At 40.8% G+C, this 14,839-nt stretch overlaps 1 protein-coding gene across 1 annotated transcript in view; it reads left to right on the top strand.

Moving 5' to 3' along the window:
• The first annotated feature begins 942 nt into the window (after positions 1-942).
• Positions 943-14,839, top strand: part of LOC115461981 (taste receptor type 1 member 2-like) — a 72,384-nt gene continuing 58,487 nt past the window's right edge. The window contains exons 1-3 of the mRNA XM_030192030.1: positions 943-1,348; positions 1,650-1,794; positions 11,399-11,690. Of these exons, the coding sequence (XP_030047890.1) occupies positions 943-1,348; positions 1,650-1,794; positions 11,399-11,690 (843 nt within the window). The remainder of the gene's footprint in view (positions 1,349-1,649; positions 1,795-11,398; positions 11,691-14,839) is intronic.

The raw sequence follows: 14,839 nt of genomic DNA, 5'->3' as shown, positions 1-14,839 counted from the left end.
ACTTCATCCAAGCTCTGTCCACAGACTGCCCCAACACTTAATTGGACAGTACAGGGCAAATAGTGCTAACACTGCCCTGAGTAAATTCCTTAAAAAAAAGTGGTAAATAAATCCTAATAAATAAATAAATACCACAAAATATCAATGGATAGGCAGGCACAAGTGATTTAACGAGGCAGGAAGCTTTCCTGTCTGGTTAAATCACTTGAATACTGGGCTCAATGAATTTTGAGCTGAAAATATATACGCCTAAGTTTCGCTGAAAATAGGGCACAAACTTAGGAGCATAAATTTTGGAGCTCAGCTTCTTTTGAATATTGGTCCACAAGATTTCACTTATTGGAATAATATTATTGTGTCAGATTCTTTCTGCTTTTGACCTTTTTTATCCATGGATGCATTTTAGAAATTCATTGTTTGAAACAGCACCAATTATGTTTATAATGTTACAGATGCCATCTCATGTATCAAGTGTCCAGAGGATCATTGGAGCAATCAGAGACGAGATCAATGCATCAGAAGAGTGGTGGAGTTCTTTTCTTTTGATGACACTTTGGGGGTCTCGATGGGAGCTACTGCTATTTTCTTTTCAGTGACTGTTGCTATAATCCTGGTAATATTTTACCATTATAGACACAACCATATTGTAAAGGCCAACAATCGAGGCCTCAGCTAATTTCCCTCATTCTCTGTTGCCTCTGCTCCCTTATTTTCATTGGGAAGCCTGCTGAGCTCCACTGTGCCCTGCGTCAAACAGCCTTCGGACTAGTCTTTTCATTTTGTTTAGCCTGTATTCTCACCAGGACAGCTGTGGTTTTGGTGGCCTTCAAAGCCAGATCCCCAGACAGCATGTACCGCAGATGGTTGGGTCATAGAACCCCAGCCATCATCATTGTGAGTTGTGTGTCAGTTCAAACCATTATTTGCATTTCCTAGGTGAGTATGTATCCCCCTTTCCCAGAGTTCAACTGGATAGTCTCACCAATCAAAATCTTCCTTGAGTGTAATGAGAACTCACAGACTTCCTTCTACTGCATGCTGGGATTCCTGACACTGCTGGCTGGCATCAGTTTCCTGGTGGCATTCAAAGCCCGGAAGCTTCCAGACCGCTACAATGAGTCCAAGTGGATTGTCTTCAGCATGATGGTATTCCTTAGCGTCTGGACCTCCTTCCTCCCAGCCTACCTGAGTACTCGTGGGAAAAACATGGTCGCTGTGGAGATATTTGCCATTCTGTCTTCCAGCACTGGTGTCCTAGCCTGTATCTTCCTGCCCAAGTGTTACATCGTTCTGCTAACACGAGAATCTGGCAATGTGAGAACATTAAATGAGAAGTTCCTCAGGGCCAGTAAGAAACTATGATAGGATCTTTGCACTACCTAATGAATTTTAAAGGGAACATTTTCATAATAAATCATTCATATTATCTTTCCAGATTTGGCACCCTCTACAATTGATCATTCCCAACAGACTAAAATAAATAAGTAGAGCTAAAGTGATATCCCCAAGCTGTGTCAGTTGAAGATCACCGTCTCTAGTATGACAGCCAGAGCTCTCTGAGCTCTGCAGCTGATGGCTGTGTCCTCAAGCTGCTACTGCTGCCATTGCTGCCCCTCCCCCCCATGCATGCTCAGTTTTCATGTATGCAGAAAAACCAAGCATTCACGGGCATGGGTCAACAGTGGTGGCAGCACCTCAGGGACACAGTCACTGGCTGCAGAGCTTGGAAGCGTTTTGGCTGTCGGCCCAGCAAAGGAAGAGGAAATCTTCACCTGGAAATCCCTGCCAGCTCAGGTATTTATATTTTGCATTCAGGTGGGGGGGGGGGAGGGGGCAAGAGGCAGGCGACAGGGAGAGAATTTGGTGCCCACTCACTTTAGTTCAGCCTTGCCCCCCCCCCCCCCCAATCAACCATCTAGCTATGCTAATAAACATAATACAAAGTCATTTGTGATACACAAATCACAAAGTTAAATTCCAGTTAGTAAATTGAAAGTAAAACACTTTTTTCTACCTTTGTTGTCTGGACATTTTATTTTTCCGTCATGTTGGTCCTAGTTTCTCTGTCTTCTGCTAATTCTCTTTCCCGTGACTTTTGTCCATTTGTCTTTTCTTCTCTCTCGTGTCTTGTTTTATTCCTTCACTACACCTGTCTCTGACATATTGATCCTTCCTTTTTATGTCTTATCTCCTTTGTTTTCTTTTCAGCCTCTCTATCCACTCAAACTTCATCTTCTTTCTCACCCTTCTTATTTTAACTTTTCAGCTACCTATTAACTTTCCATATTCTTCTCTCATTCTTTAGCTGTCCCATTTCCCATCAGTCCTTCCCCAGCCTGCTATTCCCTTCATCTTTTATCTACCCTCCATTACTACTTTTCAAGCTCTGTATTCACTATCCTCCTCTCACTAATTATCTTGCCATCCATTCTTGGACTGTCCCACATGGTTACACTATTTCCTCTCCCTCTCCCTCCCTCCACTGTTGCCTAATATTTCCTCTTCCTACCCCCCCCCCCCCCCCCCCACCATGGCCTAACACCTCCCTGTTCCTTTTTCTCCACACCCCTTTCATCTTCCTGCCCCATCTCTGTACCCTCCTGCCCGCCCCTCCCCCATAGTCAATCATCTCTCTTCCTCTCTCTCCCCTCCATGGTCCAACATTGCTCCCTCTCTCTTTCCTACTACTGTTGTTCCCCTCCCACCCTATCCCACTTAAGCCAACATCTGTCCCTACCTCCTCCCGTCCCATTGTTCAACACCTTCCTCTCCTTCCCTGAGTCCAACATCTTTTTCTTTCTTCCCAACTGCCCTCTGTAGGGGTATTTACCTGAGATCTCACCTTTGCTGGTCTTGGCCTATACAAGCCTGAACCATTCTTATAACAATATGGATTCTACAGCCTGTGACCTGAATACACCTGTAACCATCAGAATCCAGCTTTCTTGCAAAGGAAAATTACTTCTGAGCCTTGCAAGATTACTTCATCCAAGGACATATTCTTTGTTGCAAACTAGCCCAGTTATCTCCTGGGAAGAATGGAGGAGAGAGAGACACGGCTCCAGGAGTATGGCCTCAGAGTTTGCATGCCATTGAACAAAGGCTCACTTCTTGACCATGAAGCTGGCCGGACATTATGTCACCGTCTGTGATTGGTCCACAGGTATCATCTGACCCTTGGATACCAAAAGTTTGTACTGAAGAAAGTTTAGTTGGAGAGAGAACACCAGAAGAGAGAAATGCCAGTGGATTTGCAGGTGAACAGAACACTCAAAAGAGTAAAAGACTGTTTTTCCTAAACAGTGAACTGCATGCCTTGTAACAAATTCAAGGTTAGCTCAGCTAACACAAGGCCCTACTGAAGACTGTGTAATCTACATTCAGATATACAAATTTTGGACCTATTCCTGGACTGGGAGGCTCGCTGAGGTTTCCAGCTTGAGACTCTAAGGAAATCCGCTTCTCTACCATTGGGAGTCTGTGACAGATGGCAAGGTGAGATAACAGGATATATTACCTATGGTCACAGGGATAATTAGTCCTTAGTTTTTGTCTGAGGCAGATAGGTTTATGTCAGGACTTCTGGTCTGTGTATTCAGCTGCTAACCTTATTTTGCATAAGACGTGTGGTGTAACCTCTAATGCTAATCATTAGGATATCAGTTGTGATTGGTTGTATAATCATTCATTTAGTTAGTCCATTAGGATAATCATATTGTATTATCTATATTTGGTGAGAATCTATTTTTATAGCAAGTTATTTTGTACTTTGCTTGGAATTTTGCTGCTGAACTATTTATATATATTTTCTTTACCTAATAAATATAATATATTCCACCTGTGGCATTGTTTCTTTTCCAACAGCTAGCTTGTCATTGGGATAAAGAGGTACGCCCCCTAGACACGAGTCCAGAATGATTGCTAGTTTGTAATGTTCTGTTACCTCAGTACCTCTTGTATATAAGCTACCCTACACCTCCCATCTAGCATCTCTCCCTAGTGGTTAGTGCAGTGGACTTTGATCCTGGGGAACTGAGTTCAATTCCCACTGCAGCTCCTTCTGACTCTGGGCAAGTCACTTAACTCTCCACTGCCCCTGGTACAAAATAAGTACCTGAATATATGTAAACCGCTTTAAATGTAGTTGCAAAAACCTCAGAAAGCCGGTATATCAAGTCCCATTTCCTTTCCCTCCCCACCACTCCTGAGTCCAATATCTTTCCCTCTCCCTTCCCTCCACCCCATTGCTATCTCTCTCTCTCCTCCTCTCCTGTTCCCAGGCCCATCACTACTACTACTATTTAGCATTTCTATAGTGCTGCAAGGCGTACGCAGCGCTGCACAAACATAGAAGAAAGACAGTCCCTGCTCAAAGAGCTTACCATCACATCTTCCTCCATCATCCCACCACTATATGGGCTGAATCCAGTATATGTGGAAATTGCCACCACACTGGTTCACCCAAAACAATAGCAAATGCTATTGAAAACAATAGTAGAAAGATTATGGGGTAGATAGGCTCAACTTGTCTCCTGGTTTGTCTAGCCTCCTTACCCCGAGCCCAACTTCTCTTGCACTCTGTCCCCCCACCCACCCAGCAGGCCAGCATCTCCCTTCTTCCACATTGAATATGCATGAGATAGAACAATAAACAAGAGGTAAGGAAACATGGAAAACTGAAAAACAATATTAATCAATCTTTTTAAATTGGTCACACACTTTAAATATTTGGGTATTATTCTTGATCGGGAACTTTTGTTTGCCCCACAGATTGCAACTCTGATCAGGTCTTGTTTTATCGTTTTGAGACAATTCCATGCTGTTCATCCTTACCTAGATAAAAACTCACAAATGACTCTTCTTTATGCTATACTACTGTCTTGTTTGAACTATTGTAGAAACATAGAAACATGATGGCAAATAAATGCCAAATGGCCCATCCAGTCTGCCCATCCACAGCAACCACTATTTCCTCCTCTCTCTGACCCATGTGCCTGTCCCTTGCTCTCTTAAATTCAGACACAGTCCTCGTCTCCACCATGTCCATTGGGAGGTGATTCCATGCATCCACCACCCTTTCCATGAAAAAAGTACTTCCTTAGATTACTCCTGAGCCTATAACTTCTTAACTTCATTTTATGCCCTCTCATTACATAGTTTTCCTTCATTTGAAAGAGACTCACCTTCTGAGTCACATTTGCCATGCCAGGAATCACTAGTGCAGTTTAGTAAAAGGGACCCTTAGTGTTATCTGTGGGGAGTTTATCTTGTGATGCTTTTCCAGAATGACCAAAGGCTCTGGATGTGGATCCCACAAATAACTCTTCAGGCCAGTTTGGATGTATATTTGATCAGGATAATTTGCATTTGAGGAATCTAGAATGGGAAACCCTTAACCAAATTTAAATTGTTTAGGTTCCGAACAGAAAGCCCCTGAATCAATGGGTAACTTCAATGGCATCCTGTAAACTCTTAAGTTGATCGACTCCACTGAAAATGCAAGGTCCATTGGAGCTGACTCATGTACATTAAGGCCAATGAAGCTACATACAATGACGAGGTCATATGGCCTAGCAATCTCAACATATGCCATGCAAATATCTGCTAATCTGGTATACTTCTTTCACATAGGGCACTACATTGGTGATCTTTTCCTGTAAAAGAAATGCTTTTGCTGGAATTGAGTCTAGCAGAAATTGTATGAATTCCAGTTGAGGCAACTGATTCATATGGGACTTCTGATAATAGATGATGAACATTAGTCACTGCAGCACCTGAATGGTTATGTGTAGTGATTTCCATAGCACCTTTCTGAGATGTGCTCTTGATTAACCAGTTGTTCAGTTAAGAAAAATACATTCTCCTCCAGTTTGCATAGGTATGCTGCTACCATGGCTAGGCATCCAAGACTTGAGGTGCTTACGCTAGTCCAAAGGGCAGGGCGTGACACTGGAGATCATGTTTCACTATTACAAATGAGAGATACTCTATATGAGTGTAGACTTCCTTTATATCTAAGAAGTCCAACAATGTCCTATTTGCAGAAAGGGAATTTTAGTATCCAGGGAAGCATCTTGAACTTTTCTATTAGGAAAGTTTGTTGTAGGCCCTTAGTTCTAGGATTGGAAGGAGTCCCCTGTTTTCTTTGGGGTCAGGAAGTGCTTGGAATAAAATCCCCATCCACTTTCTTCTGGTGGAATAGGGTTGATTATATTGATCCTTAAAATGGAGACTTCCTTTGAAAGAATTTCCTGATATTGAGAGTTTTGCCTTGAACTCTCAGTGGGTAATTTGGTGGGCTACCCAATAATCTTAGTCTGGTCAAATGATACTGAGAACCCATGTGTCCAAGGTTATACTGGGACAATGGTTTTATGTAAAACCTCACTCTTCCTCCTACCTGGAATTTCTCTAGCATTGATACTAGATTTTGGTTATTTCCCAGATCTTGTCAAAACTCCATCATAGGTTTTGACCAGGTAGTTATCTGTGGCGTTTTAGCTCTTAGTTGCCTGGGACAAGAGTAAGATTCCATTGATGCTGACAGAATTGAGGAGCAAAGAATAATGCCCTTCATAAGATATAGATACAGTGAGAAGATGACACTTGGCTACTGTTGGAGACAGGATATAGGTCTCAATGGACCTTGGACTAATTCAATATTGCTGTTTTTATATTATTAAGTACTTATGTAAAAATTACATATTATTCAATATTTTTTCAGCGTATATCCTATGATTTTTATCCAGGGTTGTGTGTAGCAGTGTCCTGAAAGTTGACATTTAATTCTTGTAGACTCTAGGTGAACCCTTGAGGATTAAGAACCCTCCTGAGTTCCTCACTAGTGCTTTTCCTAATTACAGTTTTCCAAATATTCTATTTTGCATAGGCCATCATTATTACAGTTATCTCTACTCTAGCTAATGATTACCTAATCAACAGTATATCTTTATGGGGCATGGATAATTACACAGTTTGTGTTTCATCTTCCCAAGTCTACAGCTGAGTTTTTAAATCCTCCAGAGGAATAACCAATATTTACAGACTAGGATCTACAAATGCCTGTTCTACAGGAGACCAATACCAGAAACCATGCCCTTATTAGCTTCTATGAAGAATGCAGAAATCAGTACATCCCTGGTATTTATCAAATTCTACTGCCTGGCTGGATCATCCATAGATTCTAGCAGAGCGACTAGACTTCGCATGATCTCTTTCATCTTGTTTCTGCTTGTTGAGGTGCCTCTTCTCCTCTCCAGTCAAGCTGGATGCTCTCTCTCCAATTCACACTTCCAGGATTATTCCAAGGAAGGGGATATTGTTTTTGGAGGGTTGTTCCCAGTGCATTTGGAGTTGTCAGCTCCATCTCACGACTTTATTAAATCACCCCCTCCCAGAGTTTGTCACAGGTAAGAAAGATTGTTTTCCTTCCTCAGACTGATGTGTTGAATAGGATACTTTTTTAACAGCTATGTTAGTAAAAAACCTCTTCTGTATAAATCAGTAAATTGCTACATGAAATCACTTAAGAACCTAAGAGGGGGGAGTATACTGAGAGATGGATGGAGTATAACTTTATGAAGAAGCCTATATTATATGCTGTTTAATTTGGATTAATTAAAACAGCTTGCATCTTACCGATACGTCTTCCCTGTGTCCCATCATGGGCAGTCCCGAAAGGTGTTGGAGGGTTACCAAGGCAAAGTGGGAGACCCTGACCCTATGGCTGGGGAGGGGGGTCCTGGTGGTAGATATAACTGATAACACATTGTCCACATATTAATTGAAATTTTCACAGGTCCTTTATCCATTATTATATTAAAGAAACAATATTGTGTACTATTGGAGATTTTCTGCACAGTTTTTCTTTTTCAAGTCTAGTCGCAAAAATGCTAATATATACAGTAACATAGTGTAACCAGTGGAAGATTTTTTTTTTAAATTTAGTACCTGGCATCTGGGAGCTGAGGGAGGCTCTGGGACGCATGCGCAGTAGTGTCAATGGAGACCTGCATTGACACCTGAGAAGTTAAAAAGTATTAAAACTAAGTTTTAAAAGGAATTGCATGTAATTAAATGATAGAATTCAGGAAGTGAGAGCTTGTTTTGGCTGGCCATAATGCTATATTTGCTTAGATGCTATGCAAATTAGTCTGTTTTGGAAGATTCCAGTTTGGGTATTTGGAAGTAAAATTTTATAGAAATTTTTACAGGGTAAATGTTAGGGTATGGCTCTGACCTGAGTTGTATGGTTTAAAACCAAAGGTTTATAATATGGTATTTTTGATGAGAAATGTAAAATGGAATTTCTGTATGGAAATATGGTCTCAAATAGAGATTCCTGATTGGCTGCACTACACCTGTTAGGGTTTGTGCTTGGTGACAGTTAAGGAGAGCAACAGAAGATTTCCATGAGAGAAGACCTGCTTAAGTGTGTCTGTGTGTGAGAGGTCTGTGAGGAAGGAATAGCTGACAAACATTAAGAGTAATTAATAAAAGACTGACTGGGAATGTACTAAATGTATAAGAGGTTTGTACTGTGAGTTAAGCAGTTTTGATTTAGTTCTTTAAAAAAGGAAAGCTGCTGCTTCATAGGCTTTAATTGGGATATTGGTATTATTTAAGCTGAAAGATAGTTGGAATCCTATTTAAAGATATTTTATTCTGCCAAGTAGAAAAACATTGGATGTAGAAGGGTAAAAGTAAAGGCTTAACTGAAATAGAACCTCTTAGAGCTGAGTGAATTCAGTTTGACTGTGTGTGTGTGAATGACATGGTCAGTGATGAACTGCAATTTCAGCAACTGCTCTTTCCTAGTCAGGGAAAAGAAATAAATGTGTATTAGGTTAAGTTAGGAGATCAGATTCAGAGATTTTATTTTAATTTATTTTGCTTATATTAGAATACAGTTTAGGTTCCTGTTGCAGGCAGGCTAATATTACATACACTGCAGGGAGGCAGAATCTTTCCTTTTATTTCTTAAGGTTTAGGTTTAGGAAGAAGACCAAAGTAAAGTCAACCAAGAAAGAAGAATTGATCCCAAGGTCAAGAAAGCAGGAATCCAGCTAAGTACTACAGGAAAAATAAAGGATAACTGGACTCTGGACAGAGAGAGAGACACTTTGCATTGGCACTGCATTTACATACTTATCTTAAGGGACTGAGAATCTGAGGAAGGAAAAAGTCTAAAATAGTTATATTAGGAAAATTTATGCAAAATGTGTCAGTAGTTGGGTAATACTTATTTGTGATTAGAAATAATTCTGTTTATTCTTACTGAAAAGAAAAATAGTTTAGAGTGTGATAACTGGATCCAATAGGATACTGAAACATTGATAACATTTATACTATTTAACATTTACTAATGGTTATAAATTAACAAGTGCAATATACTCCTTAATTTGCACTAAAATAAATAATATATTTTTTCTTTACTAAAGTGTGTGGTTTTGAATTTGATGTAAATCAAATTGATTCTATTCATAGAAATTAATACTTATTTTTAATGCATTCATCCGGTAACATCTTTCTCAGGATGATGTTTGTTTATGTTCACTTTGCCTTTTTGTGAGCTGCACACAGTAAACCTTGGCTCACGCGACTACATATCAGAGGGATAATTGAACTGTGTGTTGTTTGCAGGACAGGCGGGTGACAATAGTAAATGACAACAGTTAAAGACCTGAACGGTCCATCCAGTCTGCCCAACAAGATAAACTAATTTTACATGGTATGTGATACTTTATATGTATACCCGAGTTTATTATTTATTTGTTACATTTGTATCCCACATTTTCCCACCTAATTGTAGGCTCAATGTGGCTTACATAGTACTGGAGAGGCGTTTGGAGACTCCGGTGTAAACAAATACAAAGTGATGTGGTAAGATAAAGTTCATGTGGCACAGCCACATTAGGGAATTGTACAACGGAAGAGTTGTGCTATGTCCATTACTTACTTTAGTTTTGTTGTGTTGCAGAGATCAGGCATTTATGTTGGCTTGGTAGGGTATGCCTTTTTAAACAGGTTAGTTTTTAGTTTTTTCCAGAAGTTTAGGTGGTCGTACGTAGTTTTCAAGGCTTTTGGTAGTGCGTTCCACAGTTGTGTGCTTATGTAGGAGAGACTGGATGCGTAAGTTGATTTGTATTTGAGTCCTTTGCAGCTTGGGTAGTGCAGATTTAGGTACATTCGTGTTGATTTGTTTGATTTGTGCTTTCTATTCTCAGGGTACAGACCATAGAAGTCTGCCCAGCACTGTTCTTGTACTAAAAGTTCTGAAGCTAAAATGAAAGCCCCTTAAAATTTACACTCCAGCCCATCCCTATCCAGTTACGATCAAGACATAGACCATAGAAGTCTGCACAGCACTGGTTTCGCTACCCAATTACCGGCATTGCCACCCAATCTCCGCTAAGATTCCATACATCCATTCCTTCTAAACAGGATTCCTTTGTGTTTATCCCATACATGTTTGAATTCCATTACTGTTTTCACTTCCACCACCTCCTGGGGGAGGACATTCCACATATCTACCACCCTTTCTGTGAAAAAATGCTTCCTAACATTACTCCTCAGTTTGCCCCCCTTCAACCTCAATTCATGTCCTCTAGTTCTTCCACCTTCCTGTCTCTGAAAAGGTTTGTTTGCAGATTAATACCTTTCAAGTATTTGAACGTCTGTATCATGTCACCCCTGCTTTGCCTTTCCTCCAAGGTATACTTGTTCAGGTCGGCAAGTCTCTCCTCGTACGTTTTGCAACGCAAATCCCATACCATTTTTGTAGCTTTTCTTTGCACTACTTCCAGTCTTTTTACATCTTTAGCAAGATAAGGCATCCAAAACAGAACACAATACTCCAAGTGGGGCCTCACCAACGACTTGTAGAGGGGCATCAACACCTCCTTTCTTCTGCTGGTTATATCCCTCTCTGTGGAGCCTAGCATCCTTCTGGCCACAGCCATCGCCTTGTCACATTGTTTCTTCACCTTCATGTCCTCTGACACCAACACCCCAAGGTCTCTCTTCTGAGTCGAGCTTACTAATCTCTCCCCTCCTATTCTGTATCTCTCTTTCGGGTTTCTGCACCCCAAGTGCATCACTATGCACTTCTTGGCATCGCTATGCACTGAGAAACATGTAAATCATTAGTGATTTCACATATATTACATGTCACACAGAAAACCAGGTAAATGGGGAGGTGTTAAATTTTATTTTTGAAAAAATGCAACAATTTCTTATTACAGTTTTTATATAGAGGTCACTGTGACAGAACCATTTGCTGATTACACAAATAGACCTGTACTGCAAGAAAAATGTCTTATTGTATTAGACAATTCTTTCAGTGACTTCTATGGGTTGATTTATCAACTCTTTCACAACTAATCAATTCTTTTCCCAGATTCCAAACAAATGGGTATCAGTGTGCCCTTGCTATGGTCTTTGCCACGGAAGAGATCAACCAAAATCCAAAGATATTACCTAATGTGACCTTGGGCTTCAGGATCTTTGATTCCTGTCACACAGAAGCTATGGCTACTCAAGGGGTCATATGGATGCTGTCAGGAGACAAAGCCATCATCCCCAATTATAGATGTCAACCTGCAACCAAGATGGCAGCTATTGTGGGAGATCAACCTTCTTCTGTTTCCATTCAAGTGGCGAGGATTCTGGGGCTACAGAGGATTCCTCAGGTAATGAATATAAAAACAGAGATTGAGAGAGATAGAATGACAGATACAGAAAGAGATACTTACTGTAGGGATTGGTATACATAGATATTATTTGAAAAAAAAGTTGAAAATGAACATGGTCAAAGGAGAAATATTATAATGTTAAATAATATAAGGTACAGATTGATAGTTTAAAGACTGTTACCTTAGAAATATAGGGGTACAGATATTATGGAGATCCATAGAAATAGGTAAATTAGATAGACAGCTGGATGCTTCAAGGACAGAAAGTTTCACATATTCAGTATATGGCTTATTTATTATAGTTAGATAGATAGATTTCTTTTGTGATTTGTTGCTGTCTGTTCAGGCTGAAATGGAGGTGAAATGAGATACTGCATTTCTTATGGAAAATTTTCAAAATGCTCCCATAGATGGTCTATGGACAGATTACACTTCTAGCTTCTAGCTTCTCCTACATAAGCGCACAACTATGGAATGGACTCCCGTATGCAGCAAAAACAGTACATGACCACCTAAACTTCAGGAAATCATTAAAAACCCACCTCTTCAAAAAAGCGTATCCCACCGATCCAACATAAATCCCCACACCCAACAACACAACATAATCAATGATTGTACTGGACAATTTACTATCCTCTTTCCCCTTAACCCCATGATGCCTGATTCACTCCTACCTCATTTGACCACAACACAATTTTGTATTTGTTATCAACCGAAATGGCAAACGCCTTTACGGTACTTTGTAAGCCACATTGAGCCTGCAAATAGGTGGGAAAATGTGGGGTATAAATGTAACAAATAAACAAATAAATGTTATTTGAAAGAAAAGTTGAAAATGAACAATATCAAAGGAGAAATATTATAATGTTAAATAATATAAGGTACAGATTGATAGCTTAAAGACTGTTACCTTAGAAATATAGGGGTACAGATATTATGGAGATACATAGAAATAGGTAAATTAGATAGACAGCTGGATGCTTCAAGGACAGAAAGTTTCACATATTCAATATATGGCTTATTTATATAGTTAGATATATAGATTTTCTTTTGTGATTTGTTGCTGTCTGTTCAGGCTGAAATGGAGGTGAAATGAGATACTGCATTTCTTATGAAAATTTTCAAAATGCTCCCATAGATGGTCTATGGACAGATTACACTTTATCCTCCAAATTCTATAAAAGTCAATAAAAATTGTATGATCGCCAAATTTCTGCATGCAATTTAATTGTATAATAAGCCAATTAACACTAATTATTGGATTCCTAACAAGCAATTATTGGTACTAATTGGATTTAATTAAAATGTACATGCGTAAATTTTACACGTGAGTCCAAAAAGGGGACATAATTTATGCACATTGTTCTAGAATAACAGCGATCTGCACCTAATTTAGGCACAGGAATTCACACCAAGGTTTCATTGGTGTAAATGGTCTTGCCTAAATGTAGTCGTGGTTCCCGGCACTAAGTGTCATTCTATAAACAGAACCTAACTTTAAGTGAAATTTACTGAATAGCACTAAGCACTATTTTTTTCAGCGCTGATTTTTTAAGTAGGATTTACAGAATTTAGTCTTATTTGTGGACTTTTCACCATTGTTTTTCAGCGATAATGGAAAGTTATGTCGGCCATCTCAAACCCCGGCCAAATTCAAGGCATTTGGCCGTGGGAGGAGCCAGCATTTTTAGTGCACTGACCCCCTGACATGCCAGGACACCAACCAGCCACCCTAGGGGTCACTGCAGTGGACTTCAGAAAAGCTCCCACGTGCATAGCTCCCTTACTTTGGGAGCTGAGCCCCCCAACCCCCCACCAAAACCCCCTACCCGCAAATGTACTGCACCCACTAAAACTGCTCCAGGGACCTGCATACAGACTTATTGCTGCTGTATAACTTTGGCACACCAGTTCACACCTGAAGACTAATCTCTCTGAAAAAGTCCTTTCTTGAAATAAGCACGTTTACTCACAGTTAACTGCAGATCAAAGGTTGTGCCCCACTGGCAAAGAGTCCCCTGGTACTAAGATTAGCAGTAGGTCAGAGCTGGCACAATGGTGTACAATGCCCTCTTTCAGCACCATTCAAGGTAAGAACTATGTTCTCTAACGTGGGTAACACAGGAAAGGGAACTAAAACTGGCTTACAAAAATGGCCACTACCGCATGGACTACAACAGGAAACAAAACAGGGCACACTCTGACCCAGTTAGCAGGGGGGGAAAGCACCATGGGAGTAGAGCCCAGTACCCTACACCCACCACAATGCATTGCTAATGTGACTCTGCAGGGCACCTAACAGGCTGGAAAAAAAGGTTTTTAGTTTTATTTTTTTAGTATGGAAGGGGGTTGGTGACCACTGGGGGAGTATGGGGAGGTCATCCCCCATTCCCTCCAGTGGTCATCTGGTCATTTGGGGCACCTTTTTGAGGCTTGGTCGTGAAAATAAAAGGACCAAGTAAACCCGGTGGAATACTGCTTAACGCTGCTTTTTTTTTTCCATTATCGGCGAAAGCCAGCCATCTGGTAGCCACGCCCATGCCCGCCCATGTCCCGCCTTCGCTAATCTACCGACACGCCCCCTTGAATTTTCGCCGGCGAAGCAACGGGAAAGCAGTGATGCTGTCTAAAATGCCGTTTTCGATTATACCAATTTCGCCGCTTTTAAGAAATCGCTGGCCATCTCCCGATTTGTGTTGGAAGATAGCCGGCGATCACTTTCGATTATAAGCTGGATAGTAACATAGTAGATGACGGCAGAAAAAGACCTGCATGGTCCATCCAGTCTGCCCAACAAGATAAACTCATATGTGCTACTTTTTGTGTATACCTTACCTTGATTTGTACCTGTCCTTTTCAGGGCACAGACCGTATAAGTCTGCCCAGCACTATCCCTGCCTCCCAACCACCAACCCCACCACCGGTTTTGGCACAGACCATATAAGTCTGCCCAGCACTATCCCTGCCTCCCAACCACCAGTCCCGCCTCCCACCACCGGCTCTGGCACAGACCGTATAAGTCTGCCCAGCACCATCCCCGCCTCCCGCCACAGGATCTGCCACCCAATCTCGGCTAAGCTCCTTAGGATCCATGCCTTCTGAACAGGATTCCTTTATGTTTATCCCACGCATGTTTGAATTCCTTT

The sequence above is a fragment of the Microcaecilia unicolor genome, chromosome 2, assembly GCF_901765095.1.
Source record: "Microcaecilia unicolor chromosome 2, aMicUni1.1, whole genome shotgun sequence".
NCBI classification, from domain to species: Eukaryota; Metazoa; Chordata; class Amphibia; order Gymnophiona; family Siphonopidae; genus Microcaecilia; species Microcaecilia unicolor.
Note: the sequence above shows the minus strand (reverse complement) of the source record. Positions and strands in the feature narration are given on the sequence as shown.